The sequence below is a fragment of the Amaranthus tricolor genome, chromosome 5 (assembly GCF_026212465.1).
Source record: "Amaranthus tricolor cultivar Red isolate AtriRed21 chromosome 5, ASM2621246v1, whole genome shotgun sequence".
Lineage (NCBI taxonomy): Eukaryota > Viridiplantae > Streptophyta > Magnoliopsida > Caryophyllales > Amaranthaceae > Amaranthus > Amaranthus tricolor.
In genome coordinates, this window is record NC_080051.1 from 18,613,764 (window position 1) to 18,637,404 (window position 23,641).

The 23,641-nt window shown below is 30.3% G+C and overlaps 1 protein-coding gene across 1 annotated transcript; it reads left to right on the plus strand.

The window, feature by feature from the left end:
• Nucleotides 1–6,742: 6,742 nt before the first annotated feature.
• LOC130813519 (uncharacterized) lies at nt 6,743–15,950 on the plus strand. The gene is made up of 3 exons (XM_057679358.1): nt 6,743–6,925; nt 7,385–7,939; nt 15,879–15,950. Exons 1-3 carry the CDS (start codon nt 6,743–6,745, stop codon nt 15,948–15,950), a joined length of 810 nt encoding a protein of 269 aa, XP_057535341.1.
• Nucleotides 15,951–23,641: the final 7,691 nt, after the last annotated feature.

Genomic DNA, 23,641 nt, shown 5'->3' on the forward strand with positions numbered 1-23,641 from the left:
AAAATAAAAAAGAGCTACCCAAAATTCAGGTGGTGGTAGGTAAAAATCCATATAGATCTTCAACTTAAAATTATAAATAGAGTCTGAAAAGGAATCGCAAATCAAGTATCAGAATTTAAATTCAAAATATTAAACATAAAATTAAAAACAACTTTTAAATAATTAAAGAACAAATATATCTAACTTTCTTTTACTTATACACACTGGATGAATTCTATAATTTCTTTTACTTATTTTACATTTTTTTTTACTTATTTTTTGATTTTATGATTGAATTTCTAAATAAAGAACAAAACACTCAAACAGATATTGCTCAAATATTTGCATACAAGCTACAGCATACCTACAGTAGACGGCTCAGCGCCTGGGAAGAAGATGGTGATGGTCTGATGGACGAGACGCCTGTACTGGTACGGCTCGAGTGTCCACTGGTACTGATACGACGGTACTGGTACTGGTACGATGGTGATGGAGTGAAGATGGCGATGGCCGATGGTCCGATGGAGTGATGGTGATGGTGATGGTGATGGTGAGTTGGTGACGGTGATGAAGGCGAAAAGAGGAAGAAGGTGAAGTGAGTCAGGAGGAAGAAGGTGATGACTGATGATGCGGCGCTAAATGCTGATGGGAAAATAGTGAAGAGTAGGGTTAAGCACTTAAGCTGGAAGCATTAAAAAAACATTTAAAAAAAAAAACACAAAATCGGATACCGGGTATCTGATTTTACAAAAAATGTTATCCGGATCCGACCCCAATACCCGATTTATAAACCGGGTATTCGTTCCGAAATACTTGTTTTTGACAAATTGGGTCAATTATCAGGTTTTTTAAACCAAATACCAGATAATTCGGGTCGCTTTTGCAAACCGGGTTTTTTTGAACACCCCTCATTATTAGTGTGAATTGAGCCAACTATTAAAAATAAAGTTATAAATAAAATTTAATAATGAATGTATAAAGTCATAAAGGTAAATTTTACATTATGATTAAGAATTTTATTAAATAAAACAGGTTATCACCTAAGTTAATCAAAGTCAAAGTGAAAGTCAAACTGTAATAATAAAAATGTGATGTAATTGTGTGAATGAATATTGATTGAATGACCCTGATAGTAAGGTTATGTCGAACCATGGATTGACATGTAAAATCCCAGCGTCCTTGTTGGCCGGCATGTAAAATGCGGTGTAAGACAGGAGGTTAACTAACTATCCTGTAGAGCTCGAGTATAAATTGTATTGGAGGGCTGATGATTTCCACCACAATTAGGGTTTAGGACTACGGTCCTCACCTAACCAGACCCTTACATATATCAGGTGTCATATTGATATGCTTGTTGATCAGTGATACACTTGATTAGTGTTGATGCTATAATGCATGGTACGATTATGAGTATTAACCAAATGAACTTACTTAAGTGTTAAGATTACCAAATTGTATAAGTGGCAGTAAAGTACTTCAGTCAGAATCGAGAATGGTATCTTAATGACTTAAAAGTATGGAACGAAAAAGAATATGGTAAAAGTATACGGTGGTGTCAATTAATTATAAGTTCGTACTTAAATTATTATTTTGTAAATGTAGCGTACAATTTCCGTATTTTGAGCTAGATAGGAAATTATGCTAGGCGTTAAGCGCTGACCGATTCAATCGATTGTCATCCGTATCATGGATGACAGCATTTTGCAGGATTTAGTTCAGGTTTCGATCCAGGACGTAACAATTACTATTTATCGAGAATTTAGCTGCGTTTTGTATCTTTATTGATGACTTGATGATGATGTATTTTTTTCATTTTGACCAAACAATATTTCTTATTAGATGTAATATTTTACATTTGTTTTAAACAGTTTAAGTTTTTATGATTTAAAGGTTTTAACAGTTCGGCATTTTGAGACTTCCGCAATATTTTTTTATTAAACATTATTATTAAATGTTAATTATGTGTCGAGATTGCCGCTCCTGTTACAGTTATAATCTATTTAAGATGGTATTATAACCTATTAACGTTGGTATTATAACCTATTTAAGTTGGTATTTGGAGTTGGCGTTATAACCTATAAAAGTTGATATTTGGAGTTGGTATTATAACCTATTTGGATTTGGTGTTATAATCTATTGAAGTTGGTATTCTAATGTATTAGAGTTGGTATTATAACCTAATAAGTTGGTATTTGGAGTTAGCATTTTAACCTACTATTGTCTCTAATTCACTACTAATGTCTCATTTGCTTTTTAGATACTATTTATCTTACTTTTACTTTTTATTTTATTATAATAAGTTAAAACATAGTCAAGTCGGATCTTGTTTGATTCGTCTCAATGCAAGAATTATTTATATTAACTTTCCATAATTTTTAATTATGCACAATTAGAGACATTAAAGATCGGATAAGTGCATTGGATAGAGTACATAAAGCAAATGAGACATTCGTAGTAAATTGGAGGGAGTATAACTTATTTGAGACGCGTTTTTTATAAAGACGGTTTCAAGTAAAAATTTGTGTCGTATAAAAGTAGAAACTATAAGAAACATGAAAGTGGGCTAGCACAAATAAGCCCAATAAGATTATAAACTGTAACATTAAAATTAAAAAAGGAAATTCCGTATATAGCATCGAACTTTTATGAAAATGGTAGCATTTTTGTAAGATTTTCCCACATGGTAGCATTCAGTTTATGCCTTATCCAACTATCGTAGTATTTTTCGTTAAATTCTTGTCATTTTCCGTTTAATTCACCATTTTGACGTTTCTATTCTTATTAAGTGTTGGTTCTTGTCTTTGTAATTTGCCCTAAATATTTTAGAGTGTTGATAAATTAAATGGTGAATTAAACGTCAAAATGGTGAATTAAACATTTGAGATCATAAAAATGGTTTTGGGTAATTATAATGCCAACAACTAACACTTAATAAGAGTGGAAACGTCAAAATGGTGAATTAAATGGAAATTTACAAGAATTTAACGGAAATTGCTACGACAGTTAGATAAGGCATAAATTGGATGCTATCATGTGGAAAAATCTTACAAAAATACTACCACTAGCATTTCATAAAAGTTTAATGTTACCATGTGTAATTTTCCAAAATTTTTTCACTGGTAGCATATGTTGTCACTTGTCAGAAGTTATTTCAATGTAGATTTGTCTATAAACGCAATATATGATTGATTTTATTTTAAGGTATGTGAAAATATATGATCAAATCTAAATGATATTTCAACATTAATATGTTGTGGAGAGGGTACATACCTAATATTAAAGGAAAAGACTTAAGTGCAAGTAAAGGGTAGGAAATTGATGGCAAAGATGTAATGATTTTTTCCTTTTGCTATAAGTCAATGCAATTTTGGTATGTATGGTCATTTAAGCTTCAAGAGTATTATTACATCTTTTTCTTTTTGTTTATCCACGTTAATTTTTTCACTTTATAAGAGAGAAATTTAAATTGATTTTCAAAGTAAATATTCAAGAAAATATTCATGTGGGTTCTTGTTAGATTCGTCTTATTGCAAAGAATTTTAATATATAATTTTTACAATTTTTTATTATGCGTGTTATGAGATATCGAAGCTCAAAATTTACTTTGAAATACGTTAAAAAGTAAAGTGGACAAACAAAAAGAAACATATTATTTTTTTATTTTCCTTTTGATATTGCTACACTTTTTATTCTAAAGTTATTTCTGTAGTTTGCTAAGTTTAATATTAATTAGAATTTGATTCTACATTATTTTTCATAATTTCATTAACATACTATTTTTTTCGGACATTTGATTTTTGTTTAAATTATTTTGACTATGAATTAATAAAAATAAGAAAAAATTGTCCTAAATAATCCAACCTATTTCCTTTGCTAAAAATCTCATCTTTTAAAAATATTTAAATACTTCAACCTTTGCATACCTTTTGTTGCGAATGGACCTTTGTTACAAAGAACCAATTACAACCGATAAATTCATTTTTCCTTTTAACTTATTCAAACAGTACCTTTTATTTTCTAATTAAAAAATCTCTTTGAACTTCATTAAAGTCTCTATTTATCTCTTCCTCTTCATTTTAGACCCGAATAAAAATTTTAACTAGCCCGGGAACTTTTCTTCGCCCTTTGCAACTTTGCTTTAAAATCATACTTAAATTTCACATAATTTTTGGAAACTAAACCAACACTTTGAAAGAAGAGGAATTAGAGTTCATATTTCTAAAATTATTAAGATTTTCACTAAATTAAATATGTAAATGTTTTTTTTCTTTCTCTAAAATTTAGGGTTGAATATGGTATTACTACATGAAAGCAAGCTTATAAAGAAGGAGGAGGATGACATTTTGAATGTAAGGCTAGTAGTAATATGGAATAGTCAAATTGTTTTTTTGAGAGTCCATTGCAACAAAATGAAGGCTAAGGTTGATTATTTAAAATTTTTTAAAAGGTGGAATACTCAAATCGTTTGGCTGCTCCTTCCTTCTTCTACATTTCGATTCTTCACTCAAGTTCGATCTTTTCATTTGAGTTTTAAGACTGGAGCTATTGACTAACATTGTTGATTCTAACGGTACATTTTATATTTCCTTTTAGTTATACTTCGATTTGAATTTTGTGTAATAATTTGTGAATTTTGTGTAATAATTTATACTTTTTCTTGTTTTCTTACCAATCTTTACCATTTCAATATCAACTATTTATTTCTCTGTTCTTTGATACACCATTTTTTGTGGGTCTCATCTTTTTTGGTTTATTTTTTCTTTTTATTGTAGATTTTTTCCTTTTACCACTTATATATTGTAAGTTTTGTTTTTGGGTTTTTCTTCTTTTTTGATTTGAACCTACTTTTGTTGATTTCTTCTTATTTTGCACTTCAATTAAGTTTTTGATTTTTTGAAGTTTGTTTTGCCGTTATCTTCACTTTTAAGAGATTTTTGAAGCTGTAATTGGTTTTGGCCAAGTTGATTTTGTTTTGCTGTTATCTTCACTTGTTGCTTCTGAATCCAGTTCTCCGAGGTGAAAAGTTTGGTTTTTTCTATGATCTTGTTATTTTCCTGGTTCTTTTCTTTTGTCCTTTTTTCCCACGTGTTTTACCTTGTGTTTTTGCTTTGAGTGTGCTCAGTTTCAAGGATCTGTGTTTTATCTTAGAGTGTTCCCTAGGATTGTTTTTACTTAGTTTTTTTAGTGTCTCTCCTTTTTGTGTTGATCTCTGTTAGTAACTTGATTGTAACCTTTTACCTTAGTCTGTAGTAGCTGAATATAGAGTTAAGAAGCAATTAGTCACCTGAGGTCAGATCCAAGGAGAGGGGGTCAGGGGGGACAACGTAAGCAGGATCTAGAACTTAGAGTAGGGACTTAGAACATAGGAACTCTAAAAGCCAAGTCATTGGACTTGGCCAATGAGCTCTCTAAATAAAGGATTCATGTAGCGTGTGTTCAAGAGACTAGGTGGAAGGGACAAAAAGCAAAAGGTATAAAAGGATGTAAGTTGTGGTATGTAGGGCTGGACGACAGACGTAACGGGGTTGACATCCTTGTGTCTAATGATATCCTAAAGCAATTGGTTGAAGTAAGGAGGTGTAATGACAGGATCATGCTAGTTAGGATAGTAGTGGGGAAAATGATCATATCAATTGTCAGTGCGTACGGGCCTCAAGTTGGTCTCGACGAGCAGGTGAAGTGCGAGTTCTGGGATAACCTAGGAGACCTCATGAGAACTATCCCTGAAGACAAGAAAGTTTTCTTAGGAGGAGACTTTAATGGACATATAGGCAGAGATGCAGGCAATTATAACTCGATACACGATGAGTTTGGTTTGGGGGCAAGGAATGAGAGAGGGGAGAATTTGTTGGATTTTGCGCTAGCAAAAGAATTGGTTATACCAAACTCAATCTTTAGAAAGAAAGATGAGCATTTGACCACATATAAGAGTGGCAGGCATGTAATCCAAGTTGACTATTTCTTAGTGCGCAAGGGAGATCGGGCATCATGCTTGGACTGTAAGGTGGTGTTGGGTACAGAGATGTCCACCCAACGCAGGCTTTTAGTACTGATTTTCAGGATGAGGAAGAAAATAGTAGAGAAGAAGGTCAAGTCCAGGGGACAGATCATGTGGGGGAGACTCAAAGGGGACATGGCCACCACTCTGTCAACCAAGATAAGTTTATTGGGCTTCCCAAGACAGTCAAAGGATGCAAATGAAATGTGGACGAACATGGCAGAAACCATTAGAAAAGTGGTAAAAAAGACCTTGGGGGTGTCGTCGGGTAAACCAAAAGTGTTCAAAGAGTCGTGGTGGGGGAATGAGAAGGTGGAAAAGAAGATAAAGGATAAAAACGGGAGATTTAAAGAACTTATGGCATGCCCGGAAGAGGAGGATAGGATAGAAAAGAGAGTGAGCTATAAAGAAGCAAAACGGGCAATAAAGAAAGCGGTAACGGAGGCAAAAAACCATGGTTATGAGGATTTTATCAGAAGCTTGATACTAAAGAGGGGGAAAAGCAGATTTTTATGTTGGCAAGGACAAGGTCCAGGCAGTGGCAAGACTTAGAGGCAGTGAAATACATCAAGGATGAGGAGGGCGGCGAGTCCTCTTGAGATAAGAGCACATCAAAATCAGATGGCTCCAGTATTTCTCTCAGTTACTCAATGAGTCTATGGGGTCAAAGGAGGAGATAAGCAATTTTCTGACTTCTAAAGACCATTGAAAGATGGGTCAGCGAGTGCTATTACCATAGAAGAAGTAGGAGAAGCTCTCAAAAAAATGGGAAGAACAAAGGCAGTCGAGCCAGATAACTTTCTGGTTGAGGTGTGGAGGGGTTTAGGAGAAGAGGGCATTCGTTGGCTGACAAACCTCTTTAATACAATTTTGAGGACACATAGGATGCCAGAAGAATGGAGGAACAACACACTAATACCTCTATTTAAAAACAAAGGCGATGCGCAAGTATGTGGGAACTATAGAGGTATCAAACTTTTAAGCCACATAATGAAATTGTGGGAAAGAGTGATAGAGAGGAGAATAAGATAGAAAACGGTGATTAGAGAGAACCAATTCGGTTTTATGCCAAGAAGATCAACCATTGAGGCAATTCATGTTTTGAGGTGACTGATGGAGAAATATAGGGAGCGAAAAAAGGATTTACATATGGTGTTCATTGACTTGGAGAAAGCGTATGATAGCATACCACGAGGCGTCATCTAGGATAGCCTCAAGACTAGAGGTATTTCTTCAGTATACATTGAGGCTATACAGGATATGTACGACAGAGTGTTGACTAACATTCAAACATCGGTGGGGATAACAGAGCCTTTCTCGGTTAAAGTTGGGCTACATCAGGGATCGACTCTAAGCCCTTTCCTTTTTACTGTCATTATGGAAGAGATTTCTCAATCTATTTGGGAGACGGTACCGTGGTGCATACTTTTCACTGACGACATAGTGATGGTAGCAGAAACTAGAGAAGAGGTTAGTAATAAATTGGATGAGTGGGGGGAAGCTTTAGAAGTTAAAGGGTTGCGCATTAGTCATACGAAGACTGAGTATTTGCGATGTGACTTTAGTGGGACAGCACCGGTAAGTGAACAAGAGGTGTCCAGAGGAGAAGCAGTTGTTAAATATACAACCAAGTACAAGTATTTGGGATCGATCATTCAAAGGGATGGAGAGATTGATGGAGATGTAAACCATCGCATACAAGCAGGTTGGATCAAGTGGCGTGCAGCCACTGCGGTGTTATGTGATAAGAAATTTCCAAGCAAGTTAAAAGGAAAATTCTACCGGACGACAATCAGACCTACTCTGCTATATGGGACTGAATGTTGGCCTGTTAAGAAGATTTTTGAACATAAGATGGAAGTCACAGAAATGCGTATGTTGAGGTGGATGTGTGGGCACACATTGATGGATCGAATTAGGAACCGAGAGTTTAGAGACAAATTAGGGGTAGCCCCTATTTCTGTAAAAATGCGCGAAAATAGATTGAGATGGTTTGGACATGTGCAGAGAAAGACCCTCGCCGCCCTCGTGAGGAGAGTATAAAGCATTATAATAGAGGGTAAGAAGAGTCGAGGAAGACCTAAGAGAACTTGGGGTGAGTAGATAAAAGTTGACTTGCGTGAGCTAAAGCTCTCCGAGGGCCTGATTAGGGATAGGGGTAGTTGGAGGCGTCATATCCATGTTTTAAATTACTAATACCCTCGTAGATTACCTCTTTGTGTTCTTACCATTCTGCTTCTCTCGTTTTTTTTATTAGTTTTTTTGTCCCCTTCTATTTTATTTTGTAGGTGGGTCTAATTTTTTATTTATAGGCCTTTTTATCTTTCACGTGTAGCTACGTCTCCGTATCTTTCTCGAGCCGGGGGACTCCTTTGACCGTGCTCTATGGGTATGAGTTGCTGTCGTCCTTCCCTCCTCAGACCCTGTCCATAGTTTTTTTCTATGAGCGGGATATACTGTGTTGGATGATGATGATGATTATTCACGGATATTGGATAGTAGATTGGAGAATAATGTTTCCTAAAAAAAATATTATTATCATCATAGCAAAATCAAAAAACAGAAATAACATAAAGTTTTCAGCAATTAAACGGTGTGAAATAAATTCAAACACTGTTAGCATTATTATGGCTTTATAACAATTCACAGTCAAAACAGTAGTTAGGATTTGCGAAATCTATTTGTAGAAAATGCCTAGAATTTTAGGTCTTGATTTTTGTGATTATTAATGCTCTTCTTAGATTTCTAAAAATAACATTTTGCAGTTAGTTTTCTTAGATTATTAATGCTAATATAAATCGATCTACAAGCCCTATTTATATGAAGTACAACTAAATTTAATTTGGATGAAGTGCGATGATCTTTTCGACAACTGAGATGATAATTTTATTACTTTAACACCCGTTTGGTTAGTCGTATTAAATAGAGGTAATGGAAATAATTTATAGTGTAAAATTTTATCAAAAATTCTATATCATTTCCATAGTGATAAACTTTAATCGCAAAAAAGTTTTTTTTGTATAAATTTCCATTACCTTCTAATACCACACCTCCCAATTGTAATGCAATGGAATGAATTTTATGAAGAAAAAAAATGAGATGATTGAAGTTAGACATGCATGACCATCAAGATAGCCAAAAGATTTTTCAACTAAAATTACACTATTTTTCATTCTCATTACCACCGTTTATTATCACTTACCAAACGGGCCGTAAATATTAAATGGAGTATTCAACTCATATCTAAAACGGATCATGTTACGATCGGTGAAACTGTCTCACACAACAATTTATAAATTAATTTATAATTAATTGGCTAGGGTGATTTTAGGTTCATTTAAAGTGTTAGACCGCCCAGAGCTAAAGAAAACAAAGGTCTCATATATTATCAGTTTATATAGTTCATCAATCAAGAACAACTTCAATTAAGCAAAACTAAAAATAAAATCAATATAAATAAGTTATTATTACTAAAAATAACTTAGATTAAGCAAAAATAATTTGTTATCAAATGAAACAAGTTTTGATAACACAAAATATGACTATTAGAACGAAGCCCCATTGAAACTTTGAAGACCACATTCCTATATGTACTTCTCATATGATTTCAGGAAAATTCCACTGACTTTTCTTTTTTGGTTATTTAACAAATATTTTTTAAATTCCACTTGACCTTTTAACTTTTCGATTTGATAGATAAAATATTAAGTTTTTTGTTAAATTAAGTATTTATTTCGACTGGATTTCGAAATTTATCAATTACGGTGACTACGATGTTTATTTTTAAAAAAAATGTCATTAAATTGGGTAAATATAGCATAAAGTTAATAAAAAAAATTCATCTTTATCTACCACGTGCAAAAATCAAAAGGTCAAGGTCATCACGTAGATTAAAAAAAGTGTCTGCCACGTGAAAAAGCCGAAAATTCAGAATTAACACATGAAATTTTCCTACAATTTTTTATCAACTCGGCAACCATGAATATAAGCTAAAGAAATATGTCTCCGTATCAATGATTTTGCTAGATTTGCTATACCTTTCGAATTTGCTACAATTTTGTTGTTCAACTTTTTTTTTTTAAGGAATCTAATACTCCTTCCGAGCCAATTTAGTTGTTCCATCTTCTTATTTAGCAAAGTCTTTTTAGTTGTTCCATTTTTATTTTTATCAATCTTTTTTTACCTAAATATCCTTAGTTCACACAAGTAATTACGAATATGCCCTCATATACCTTACTTACCCAACTATCCTTCACTACTTACCCTTTACTACTTACCCTTTTTAATAGACCTCATATTATCCTTAATAATCGTGCCTAAGCAAATGGGACATCTAAATTGGTTCGGAGGGAGTAATTTGTTGATAAAAATGTTATACAATATTTATAACAGAGTAACAATCGTTCAAATACATAACAATTTTAATCAAACAAATTTACACACCCTTCAATTCATAGAAATCATAGAAAAGGGGACATTTACTTTTTTATTCTATCCAATTCACTTATTCAATGCTTAATATTTCTTACTATACATAACAAAATTATAAAAAGTGGATATTAATAATTGTTGCATTGAGACGAATCAAACAACATCTCACTTGACTATGTTTTAATTTATAGATTAAGAATAAAATATAAATTAAGAGTAATAAGTGAATAGTGTCAAAAAGTAAATATCCAATTTTCTATGAATTGGAGAGAGTATAGAAAAAGTTACGATCATTATAAAGGAGATCTAACATTGAATTCTTCTCTCTATCACATCGTTGCTTGATACAACCTTCTTTGAGAGGGTTTTTAGATCTGGTGTGGTTTGAAATAGAGATAAGTTTGATAGTATTGACTGTATTTGCAGAATTGACATCCATGGTGATAATTTATCATTTTGTTGTTGAACATGAGTTTATATTATCTCTTTTTATCTACTTTCTCCGTTTCTTTTTAAATGTGTTATTTGCTTTTGGGTTAATATTCATCAATCACTCTTAATTTGTATTTTATTCTTAATCTATACATTAAAATATAGTCAATTGAGATCTTGCTTGATTCATCTCAAAATAAGATTTATTAATATCTAGTTTTATAATTTTTAATTATTATATACAATTATCGCTATTAAGTATTTTAATGCATTGCCAAACGTGTAAAAACAAATGACACATTTAAAATAAAATATAAAAAATATTTTTTAACAATAACCTTTTTATCATTATATCGAGACTCAACACTAATAAATAGGAGTATTGATTATGAGTACAATAATGATCGACTTCATAAACGGATATATTTAGTCATTTAGTGTAGCACGTTTGACAAAAATAAATAAAATATGGACTTAAAGGATTTCTTGTAGAGATTGATGTAGTTATTGGGTAGGTTCAAGGTCACAGATCGTGATAGCATATAATCATGAAATAACGATAACTAAAGGAAGATACTCTTACCCCTAATATAAAATTGATGAAATTTAGGGAAAACAAAAATTACTGAAAAATATGATAAAAATAAAATAAAGGATAAAAATAAGTAAAATTTTCCTAAAATAATCTAATATTTTCATATTTTGCTATAATAATTCTACCTATTGATTAACCATAAATAATTCCAACTTTAAAGAGTGTTGCCAAAAGTAGACTTGGGTAACCCGATGATCTGTTATAGTAGGTAATTTACCAAAAAAGTACATTGAAAATTAATGTAAAATCAGAGTAAACTGAATATTTACATTTTTAAATATTTTTTTTTAACATTTTATTTTAAATTATCAGTCATCAGATTACTGGGTTTACTTAAGAAAAATACTCTTTAAGGTTGAGATTATTCATGATTAATCAATAGGTGAGATTATTATAGGAAAATCGTAAGAAAATTAATTATTCTAAACAATTTTTCAAAAAATTAAAAAACTAAAATAACTAGTATAAATTTATAGATAAGATTTAAAAAAATTAAAATGAGATGATTATTAAAAAAAACGTAAATTAATTAAAATAAATTAAATTAAAAAAAGTAATCCAGAATGATATGCAGTAAATAAGCTCTTCGACAAGTAAAACAACTCTTTGAACTTTTGAAGACCCTAGGCCGGTGGGTTTAACTCTACCTAGTCAAGTTGTCAACGCACCATAAACAAGATCTGCTTTTTTAATTATTAGGTATCACCTTTTTCATTCTCCATTCCATCTACTACCTTCTTCCTTTTGAAATACCTTTTAACTAATTATGATATATTACCTGACAAATTATTACTATCAGATATAAGTACAATGAAACATAGAAAGTATATAATGTTCAAACTATCGAGTTTTGAAGTTATATTTGATAAATTACTTTTTATTTATTATTTAATTAGTAGTTAATTTTTGACTTTTGACTGGTATTTAGTTAATAAATTTCAACATAAAATCAAAAAACTACTATGAGTAATTTTTTTTAGTTTTTTTTTTGCTTTGACTCATATTTTTGTAAAAATTAACCAATAACAATTAGCTAATATTCATAACAAATTACTTAACTAAATAAATGACATATCAGTCAATATTTCTAACTAGGCAAACCAACCAACAAATATAACCACCAACAACTTGCATGACTCAAAAATTTTTTTTCAAAGATGAAATTTGATAAACTTTGACCTTTGCTATCCTAGCTTTTCCATAACGTGACAACATTATAAAATTATGCAGGAAAATGACCTTCGGATACTTTGACAAACATTTTCATTTTTCAACAGCTAGGTGAATTAAAGAATATTCAAGATAGCAAAATTGTGCTAGTTCAGCATTTCACAATGCCTCACGTACCAAGTTGTCAACTCAATCAAACAAAGGAGTAAAATGATTTTTCTGCAATTTTACTACATTAAGTGCCGTTTCTGGCATTATGTGGACTCTAGGCAAACTGAAAGAAAAAGACCATGTTTATAAAGGGTCGATTCTGAACTTAAACCGATGTTTGGAAAAATAACAAAGATGGACCCTATATATTATAATTAGCATTAAAAATGTATATGTGTCATATAATTCTTAAATAATGAAAGAACTACTCATAAATTGCAATTTGTACGTCTACTTCATTAACTAGAATGTTCTAATTTTAGGGCCCTTTCTAACTCTGGGCTCTAGGCAAATTCCTTGCCTATAGTCAGAAACGACCATGAATCTACATTCTCCTATCCTCACATTAATTGACTTTTAATAGAAGTTGGCTTAATTAGTAAGTTTTACACTATATTCGGATAATACTTTATGAAGAAACGGAAGAGAAGATAAGGAAAAGGAACGAAGCGGAAGACTAAAAAGTTTTATTTTCAATTCTTTCGATTTTTAAAGTATTTGTTCCTTCCATTCATCACCTTTCATTATCTCTCCTTTTGATATTTAAATTAGGAAAATATCATCTCTCTATTTCTATCCCTTTTATTTGGATAAACACACAAGCAAAATGATCAATTCTTTTTGTTCGCTTATATTGAGTATAAATATTAAAAGAGTAAAAAAGAAAAACTAATGGAATAATATAAGTAGAGATGCAAATAAAGTGATTCATAAAAGTGTAAAAGACGTAGAAATAGAGTAAACTAAAAAAGATGAATGAAAAAAGAAGATGATTTCCCTCAATTGGAAGAAAAGTATTCCCCCACCTTCCTCTAACTTAAATTTATACCCCAAACCGAGGGATTATTTTATCTATTTTTAATTACTTTCTAACCAATTCTTCCACCACAACTCTATAACTATCAAATTCTTTTAATCTTCTATCTAATTAACTTTATTTTTCTACTTTGACTGTTATTTACCTCTTAAATATTTATTCTTAATCTAAGCAAGCCTTTTGGTGAACAACGCACACACAAGAATATAAATGGGATTTTACATACCGCTCATTCAAATCGATTATATTTCATTAATGACTTCTTAATACAATAACTTAATATCTCTCGGAAACTAAGAACTCAACCATATTGTGATCAAAGTTTACTCCTTTGCAAGGTAATCAGGATCGGGATTCTACGTAGGATCGAAATCAACTAGTGGGATCGGATCGTAGGATTGGATCGTAGGATCGGACGATCCTACAAATTTGCAGAATTAACAAGTTGTAAGTATGTATATGTTTATTGTTTGATCATTTTCAACTTAAAAAAGCATTAAGAACCCATACATTTTCTTAAGATTTTCCTTTAATTTTAAAATACATACATATCTTACTTTTTTAATATTGTTTTTTTTCTCTATTCTTAATGAAATGACAAAGTATATAGAAGATATACACTATACATAATATATTTATAGTACATACACACAAGGATATAATAATAAACCATAGTAAGTAAAAAAGAACAAATATACTACCAAAAAAAATTTAAATTAGTAGTTTTGACCGATGCTACCAACGATCCTACCTGATCCTAACGATCTCGCCTACGATCCTAGCCGAGCCTAACCGATTCCACTAACGATCCTGACCGATCCTATGCATGATCCTGGCTGATTCCAATCCTATGCACAATTCTAGTCGCTGACACCGATCTGGATCGTAGGATCGTAAGATCATACGATCCATATCGCGATTTTGATAACCATGCTCCTTTGATAGAGATTTTATACTAGCACAAATGATACACTCGAGAACCTCTAACACTGTTTCTCTCTATGTATATCCACCACTCATAATGATCTAATACTACTAATATAGGCCCTCTATATAGCCCAACATATCAGTAGGACCCTAAGTAAAGGACATTATATGTACCACAAAGCTAAAACAAAAAATACGCTAGTACGTGGCCCTTGTAATGGACTGCTCAAACGAGCCATTATAATGCTCAAACGAGCTACTCATAAAACAACCTACTAACTAGGTAGCCCCACTACACCTCCTTTCTTTCTTTGATTAATTTTGCAAGGCTCATGTGCCCAATGCACACTCAAAATATCTGTTAATAGTGTTTGTGCCATGGTTTAACTACAAATGTGATCAAAATCACCTTCAATACCAAATAAATTGGCGCTTTTACTCTAACACCATACAAAATAATTTTGAAGTTCAAATTAGAGGCAATTAACTTCTATAACCCAATCAAAATTTCAACTGATACGAGCTTTATGGAGCTTAGGATTACTAGATCAGATCGAACCAGTGGTTTATATATATATATATATATATATATATATATATATATATATATATATATATATTGTAAACAATATCTAACGACATACATATTACAAAATATCAAATAATTATAAGGAAAAATTTTAAATATACAAATTTAATAAAAATTAATTCATTTTATAATTGAAATTTATCTCTAAAAAAATTAATTTTCTCATTTTTTTACCTATAGATATTATTTAACCTACTCTGGATTGGAAAAAATTTTACTCCATTATAATTTATAACTATGTGGATCCGCCAGTATTGGACTTTAAATTTGGCCGCATGGGCTCAATTAGTGTTTACTTTTTCATGTGCATGCAGCTTGATGAATTGATCAGTCACTTGAGCTAGGTCGAGTCAAACCTATTGATTAAACTTAGATAATTACGTTAGATTCAAAGGTCATTTTATTAGAGAAAGATAATTTAGATAGAGACTATTATAAACTAATAATACAAAATACAAATTATAATTGAAAATTTGTATTTTTCCTTTGTTGATGGCTAAATAAAACTTACAAAATACACTAAAAATTAACTTGAACATTATCTTTGTAACGACGACCGTTACCCGGAAACTTGATACTTGTTGTAGGCGTGTAATCACTTTTCTTTGTGATATTTCCCCCACAAAGGTACTTGGTTTTTGAATTGGAAAATTCACAACGAGATACAAACAACACAACACACCCTTAGTACTTAGGGTATGTTACTTAACAGGTGTTTGATGAATTATAGGCTTTGAAAGTTCTAACAAAAGTTAATTACTCTCTTGAAGGAACACAAGTGAAAGAGAAAGAGCAAGAATGAGAATTCAGAAATTAGGTGTGGTTTCCATCCTTCCCCAAGCCCCTATTTATACTACTCCAAGTATAGCTAAGGGTCATGTCACATTTAATCATCTATTGATGACCAATATTAATGGCCTCCAATCAATATCATTAATAAGGTATTCATGAGCATTATTCCTCCCAATTATTCCTTTGTAACTCCAGAAAAAATATGGAATAAGTAAGGAAATCCAATGCAATCAACTCAAGGGAAACGTAAAGACTCAACAGTCATATCAGAACAAAAAGCCGAGTCGGCTTTTGCTCCATTCCCAGGAAAGCCGACTCGGTTTTTCCTGCCGACAAAATCAATTTTCCAGAACCTAAAGCCGAGTCGACTTTAGGCCCAAATCTAAGAAAGCCGAGTCAGCTTTTCTTGTTGACTCGGTTTTTCAATTTTTCTTTTGTCCTATCCATTGAACCCCTTTTGGACTTTGTATTTAATACATATTGTCCCACTACTAATTGTAGTATTTGGAGATTAATATATTTAGGATTATTATACACTAAATGTTCAACAGACATATTAAGTACATAATTACTACTTAGACCATAGATAATTGTTAGGATAGTTTTTCCTACATTGATGAATTGTAGATGGCATGCACATTTATATGTCATTGGAGCTCTTCCTTCCGTTGTCTTATGGTTTCGAGATGATATCTGATCGGCTTATAAAGTGTGTGCACCTTTTATTTCCTAGATTATATGTTGACCTTTACAGTAAGTTCATCCTCAATTTAACAATAATTATGCAAGTGTAGCTTTTATGAGGAGATTCAAGCTAATATTTGCAATTCTATGAAATTATTGGTATGTCTTATTTATTTTGCATTATATTTAAAAAAAATTTATATCGTTTTAAAAATAATTCAAAATAAACGAAGTTAATGGTATTGATGAATCGTCCCCCATCCTACGACACACCGGTCTTTTAGATTAGACTAGTATTAGTGGTTCTTTCTTCATTAGAAAGTTCTAGTATAAATCTAATCAATCTTGTCCATGGACGTACGTTGCTAATTTGACCTATTATTTGACATGTAGGAGTAAACACTTCCATTAAATCATACTCCCTCCTAATGTGGTTAATTAAACGGAAGAAGATAATTTTTAAGAAAAGTGAAGTTGTGAAAAAATGATTATAACGAAGAGAGGTGTTTATAAGTTGAGATTAAAAAAAGGTGGTGAGGTCTTTTTCCAAATAAGAAAATAATACAAAATTATTGAAAAACTCAAAACGACAAAAATTGATGCGTATTGAATGGAACGAAGCTAGTAGATCTGAATGTAGAATTGAACAATAAAATCATACAAAAAAATATTTTTTGACTGTTATTTTTTCTGTCTAATTAAATTTGCAGCCTTTTATTTTATATATATATACATATATATATATATATATATATATATATATATATATATATATATATATATATATATATATATATATATAGTTAATAAGATAGGAGAAAATATTTTTTTAAATTAGTTGAAAAAAGTGTGTGGATAAGAGTAGGAAAGAAAAATATAATTTTGCTGTCAGTTTTAATACTAGCTTGAATATATATCGTTTTAACATAATTATCATATTTTTTTGTTTCATCAATTTAGTTATTTTCTTTCCTAACTGAAAATACCCTAATATTGAATCTTAATTAGACTGGCTCAATCTTGGGGATAATTTTTTTAAAATTTTAGTTGGGGTCTAATGAGTATGATATAAATTGTTCAACAACTCTAATGAGTGACAGTTTCTTGAGAAACCCCTCCTATAAGAAGCTCAGTCCATTTAAAGATTTTAAAGATAAATATATATATAATATATTTTATTGTAGTTCAATATTTTTATTAATGTTTATTAGTGGTTAATATATTCAAAAGAAATTATGATAATCATTTTGTTCAATATAACTAGTTTCAACAATTGATAATTTTATGATCAAATTTGACGATAAAAGTATGATTGTTGATGAAGATAACAATACAGTTAGCTTAATGTCTTACTTCACATAACATAAAACCCTACTTCACATATATATTAAAGACTAAATTTACATATTAAAAATTTCTACTTCACATATCCTAAACACCTTCTGCAAATATCTTAAGCGCACCTATTTCACATACTAAAAATCCTTACTTCACATATTATAAACACTTACTTTATATACCAAAAACTCATATTTCACATATAATAAACGCCTACTTCATATTTCATAAACACCTACTTTGCATATGATAAACGTCTGCTATTTACATAACACCCTATTTGACTGCTTCACATACTAAACATTCCTACTACACATACTATAAATTGAACCTTTACTTCACATATATTAAACACCTACTAAACATATTAAAAACCTCTACTTTACATATCATAAACACCTATTTCACATACTGAGTATTCCTACTTCACATATCATAAACACTTACATAATAAAAACTCCTTATTTTACATATCTTAAATTCCTACTTCTCATACCATAAAGGCCTACTTTAGATTTCAAAAATTCATACTTTCTCTTATTAAAAACTCTTACTTCTCACATCTTAAACACCTACTTTAGAAATCAAAAATATTTTACATGCAAAAATTCCTACTTCATATGTTATAAACATTTACTTCATATACTGAAAATCACTACTTTACATAGCTTAAACACCTACTTCAGATGTAGTTAACGCCTACTTCACATATTAAAAATACCTACTACACATACTATAAACCTACGTTGCCTATTATAAACATCTACTTAATTCATATATCATAAACACCAACTTCTCACGTTATAAACACCTACTGTAAATATTATAAACAACCACTTTGCATATCAAAACACCTACTTTATTTACCATAAACTTCTACTTTATTTACCATAAACACCTACTTTATATACCATAAATTTCTATGCCTACTTTAATACCTATAAATACTTACTTTAATCTATATAAAAGCTTACACTATAAACACCTACATTAATTACTATGGTAAAACACTAAAAAATTTTGTAAATGAACAAAATAAACATTACCTGGGAATTTAAGTTGAAGAATAAGAAAATAATTGATGAAATAAAACGAGAATTGTGGAAGAAAACTGCATATGTTTGATGAGATTGATGAAAGGAACTTAAGACATTTAAAATAAAATTATACTGACATTATAAGAAGACATGCACATGTTTTTTATTTTTTAAAATTGTCTTTTTTTTTTACAAATTAAATTTGATTTATTTTTAGGTCGGTTTAAAGAAATAGTTCCTCAAAAAGACGTCTCTCTCAATAATTTGTATAAATTGATTATTGTGATTGATTTACTTGTGGGTTTTATTTCTTGAATTTGGTTAATGAAAATTGATTCTCAAAAGAGACTTTTGTTTTTTCCTATTTTTTATATTTTTTATCACTTTTTAATGGTTTGTTGTTATAAGCATTGAGCAATGTTTAGTAATATTGACTTCTTAACAAGTCATTCTTTACCACAACTCCACATAAAAAAAAAGCTTATGGGAATTAGTTTTAAACAGTACTTTTTTTGGAAAAAAAAATAATAAAGACTTGAATTTTTCAAAAGTTTAAAATGTGTACTTAGGGTAGAGTTAATTATAAAATTGGATATTGTATTGGGCTTGAATTATTAGACCTAAGGTCACAATAACCAAAAATTGTACATTAGGCCCGACTAAATTCATGACTAAGGTCACAATGACTAACTCAAGTTCAACTATTAAAATTTACTCTTAAACTTCTACTGAATCATCTTGTATGAGATTGTCTCATTATAAGGCTTACACTCATAATTAGTCCATTGAGGTATCATTGTGAGATATCGTCCCTCATTGAGACGACCTCAAAATAAGAAATTTATATGCTAATAATTTGTATTATTGAGCTACATAACTCACATATGAGACGCATCTTACGGTGAGACAATCTTATACAAGAACTTATGTTGTCCATTTCTGTACTTGATCACTTTGAAATTATAAGTGATCACTTTAACACATTAAATATACATACACTACAACAAATTTAATTTTTTGTGACATTGAATTTAGTGGCATTAAAAAAATGCTACCGATTCATATTTTTAATGTAATAATTATTGGTTTTTATTTAAAGTTCTACTATAAAATGACTTAGCAATACTTTATTTGGTCTTTAGTGGCATGTGTAATAGTTACTATAATCTATAGTGGCATTTGTGAGAAATGTCACTAGCTCCTGTGTCGCAAAAAGTTTTAGTGTGAATTTTTAATATGCTACTAAAGGGTCTAATAAATATCACTAAATCCTCTATAGATACTAGAAATTTGAAATAGCGACATTTAAATTAAATGTCGCTTAATATATCCCACTAAAAATAATTATGTTGTAGTGATAACCAACCCGATAGAAAAAATATTTACAATAAAACCGTCTCATTTAAGAAATTGTGAAAAAATTTAGGAATCTAAAAGATTAAATATAGCTTAAAATAGCATCCACAAAAAATATAATAAATAAATCGCCTATATAAACCAATTTCAAAGAACACTCGCATAAGATTCGCAATATTGTTTACTAGTCCCAATGATAAGCCCAAAAGTTTTTTTTTAAAAAATATTTGACGTAAATTAAAAGGGATGAATGTGAATATTTTAATTTATAGAAAAATATTGATAGGTAAAGTTTTTTATGGTTTCGTTGACTGGTAGAGAGGTTGCAGTCTTTAATGGCGGATATTTATTATACTTTAGTGTGATAAAAAAACATTTATAAAAAATTTAGTGAGTCAAATAGTTAAATATATTAAGAATTGTATAATTTATTTAAGAAAATTTACAAATATTTAAATTTTAAATAGGGAGTATAAATAAGCCTAGTTTTACAAAGTAGCTCTTTCGCCGGCCATCGGCCACTTCAATTGTATAGATTGAATTACAACATACATATGATCCGTGCTATTTAGTATTCTTATGAAATGGTGAAATGCATTCACTGTTAACACAAATTGTTGTATAAGGGTAGTCTTATTAAAACATGTGCTTTATATTTAGATTTAATATTCTAAGTAACACAAATTATGAATATAAGCTTTTTATTTTAAAATTGTCTCACTAAGATATAATTTCTCATAAAAATAATTGACCTATTAATTGTATGACTAATAATAATAATAATAATAATATTAATAATAATAATAATAATAAATTACATAGAAGTATAAAACTATTGTCCAAGAAATAGATTCAGCTCAAATGTAGATTTCCTACCACCATTCGAAACAAAGACCAATTATTAATTAGATTTTTCTCAAAAATCTATGTGAAACCAAAGGCTCATGAATTAAATAAAGGTGCAGAAGTTTGCGCTCATTCTCCCAATCGAATTGTACCCTTCAGAAAATCTATATGATATGAAGTGCTATTTATTACCAATCAATATGAAACAATTTATTTTTATAGGCAAATTATTATGAAAGAAGGTTAAATAGTAAAATTAATACAAATTAAAGAGAAAATAAGAATATAAGCTTTTTATTTTGAGGTTGTCTCTTTGAGAGACGATCTCTCACAAGAGTAAGCTGATATTTATCCTCTCTTCTATCAAGCCTTTTAACTTTATTTACTTTTTTTAAACTTGTTGAGGCGCATATTATTAAGAATTATGGAAAATTGATATTAATAACCTTGTATTGAAACGAATCAAGATCTCTGTCAAAGAAACAACTCAACTAAAAGCTTAAACTGATAGTTGAGATCCCATAATTATGTTACATACTCTAAGAAGCCCCCTCACACGACTCAAAAAATTTAACCCATGACTCGAAAATGCAACTCAAAAAATCAAAAATTGGGTCAAATCTGATCAATACCTCAATTCGGCCGTTTTGACCAGCTTTTAGTTTCACGTCAATATTTTTAGTTCTACTTCATTATTTTTAGTCGAAAACCCACTACATTTTTAGTCAACTTTTTTGATTCAACATTTCGTTGTTATAAACCTAAAATTAGTATATTAAAAAATTATTTTTATGAAAAAAACATATAATATTATTTTTTTTTTAAAAAAAAAAAAGTAATGTTAAGCAAAAAGTCAAAAAGCTGAAAATGACCTCACCTAAAATTTGCATGACCAATCGTTTTGACAAGTTTACTTGCAAGCTTGATTTCTCATCATAGAAAACACAAATTTTTGTGAGAGACGGTCTCTTTGAGAAACACTTTCTAATTGGACCGGCCAATAAAAAATTGTAGAGTAAGAATAGACATTAAACTTTAATGGGTTAGGCCTGAGAGGCGTCTCTCAGAAAGATGGTCTCTCAGCTAACCTTGATGTGGATGAGATATTGGGCCAGTGTTTGGGCTGGGCTTCTATGAATTTGCATAAACATATAATGCTCTTGAATTTCAAAGTCACCTGCTAATCCTGCTACAAACTGAATTAAGTAGTATTTAAATGGTCAAAGTCATTAGTCATGTGATTGTGGAATACTACTCTGTTCCTTATTGATTGAATTAAAGAGAAAAGTGACATTTTTTAATAAAAAATGGATAATTGTAACAAATAAAAAGAGATAATGAATTGTGTGGATGAAATTAAAAAAAGTTAAAATGTATGAATGAGATTAAAAAAAAGTGGTGAGTCATTGTCAAAAATAAAAATAATACATATTAAGTGAAACAGACTAAAATAATCAATATTGCAAATTCAATGAGATGGAGAGAGTAAATGAAAGCAGAGAATAGTGAGATGGAAAAGGGTGAAGGTTGGTGTAGAAATCACATGACAATATATACTTTATTTAGACACTGGAATTAATGTTTAACAACTTCGGAAATCTCAATTCCCAGATACATACAAAATCATTATAAATTGAATCAGATGTCCCTTGCTCTTTGACTCAGAGAATGCCACTTAGCAAAGTTTTTGGATTATGTACTCTCTTTATCTTTTTTAATTTGTTATTAAAATTGAATATTTTACAATATATTCCCTCCGAAGTCCGAACCAATTTAGCTGTCCTATTTTCTTATTTGTCAAAGTCTTTTTAGTTGTCTCATTTCTATTAGGTCAATCTTTTTTACCTAAATATCCTTAGTTCACACAAGTAATTACGAATATACCCCCATATACCTTACTTATCCAACTACCCTTCACTACTTAACCTTTTTAATGAACCCCACACCATCCTTAATAACCGTGCCCAAGCAAATGGGACATCTAAATTGATTCGGAGGGAGTATTATTTTTGAAAAATATTAGTTTCACTTGCAAATTTAAATTTTAAAGCAATAAATAGGTATACCGCAATAACAATTTAATTGACTTTTTTACAAGAAACCCACCAAATCTACACTAAGAGTGTTATGTTTTGGGACGATCAACTCTTTATACCTTCTTGGAAAATCTTATTTTGTTTAATATATTCAATAAGAGTGATTTATGTTTACGGTGATAAAAAAACAATGCTTACTTAGGAAAAACTTTTAGTGTACATTTGTGTGATTAGCATATAAGACTTATATGCAAACAAGTAAAAAATATGATTCTAAAGGAAAAATTAATCAAAGAAGAAATATTAAAAGATATTATAGAAAAGTTGATGACAAGTAGTAAATGGACGATTGGATTCTAAAAATGATTTTAAAATTGAATTACAATATAATTATGTAAAATTAA

Excerpts from the sequence above, each read along its gene's own strand:
- LOC130813519 (XM_057679358.1), top strand. The coding sequence starts at position 6,743 with ATGGGAAGAACAAAGGCAGTCGAGCCAGATAACTTTCTGGTTGAGGTG. Across the intron at positions 6,926-7,384 it reads AAAACAAAGGCGATGCGCAA|ACGGTACCGTGGTGCATACT; the intron begins GTATGTGGGAAC and ends TCTATTTGGGAG. Across the intron at positions 7,940-15,878 it reads TAGGGGTAGCCCCTATTTCT|GCTTTGAAAGTTCTAACAAA; the intron begins GTAAAAATGCGC and ends GATGAATTATAG.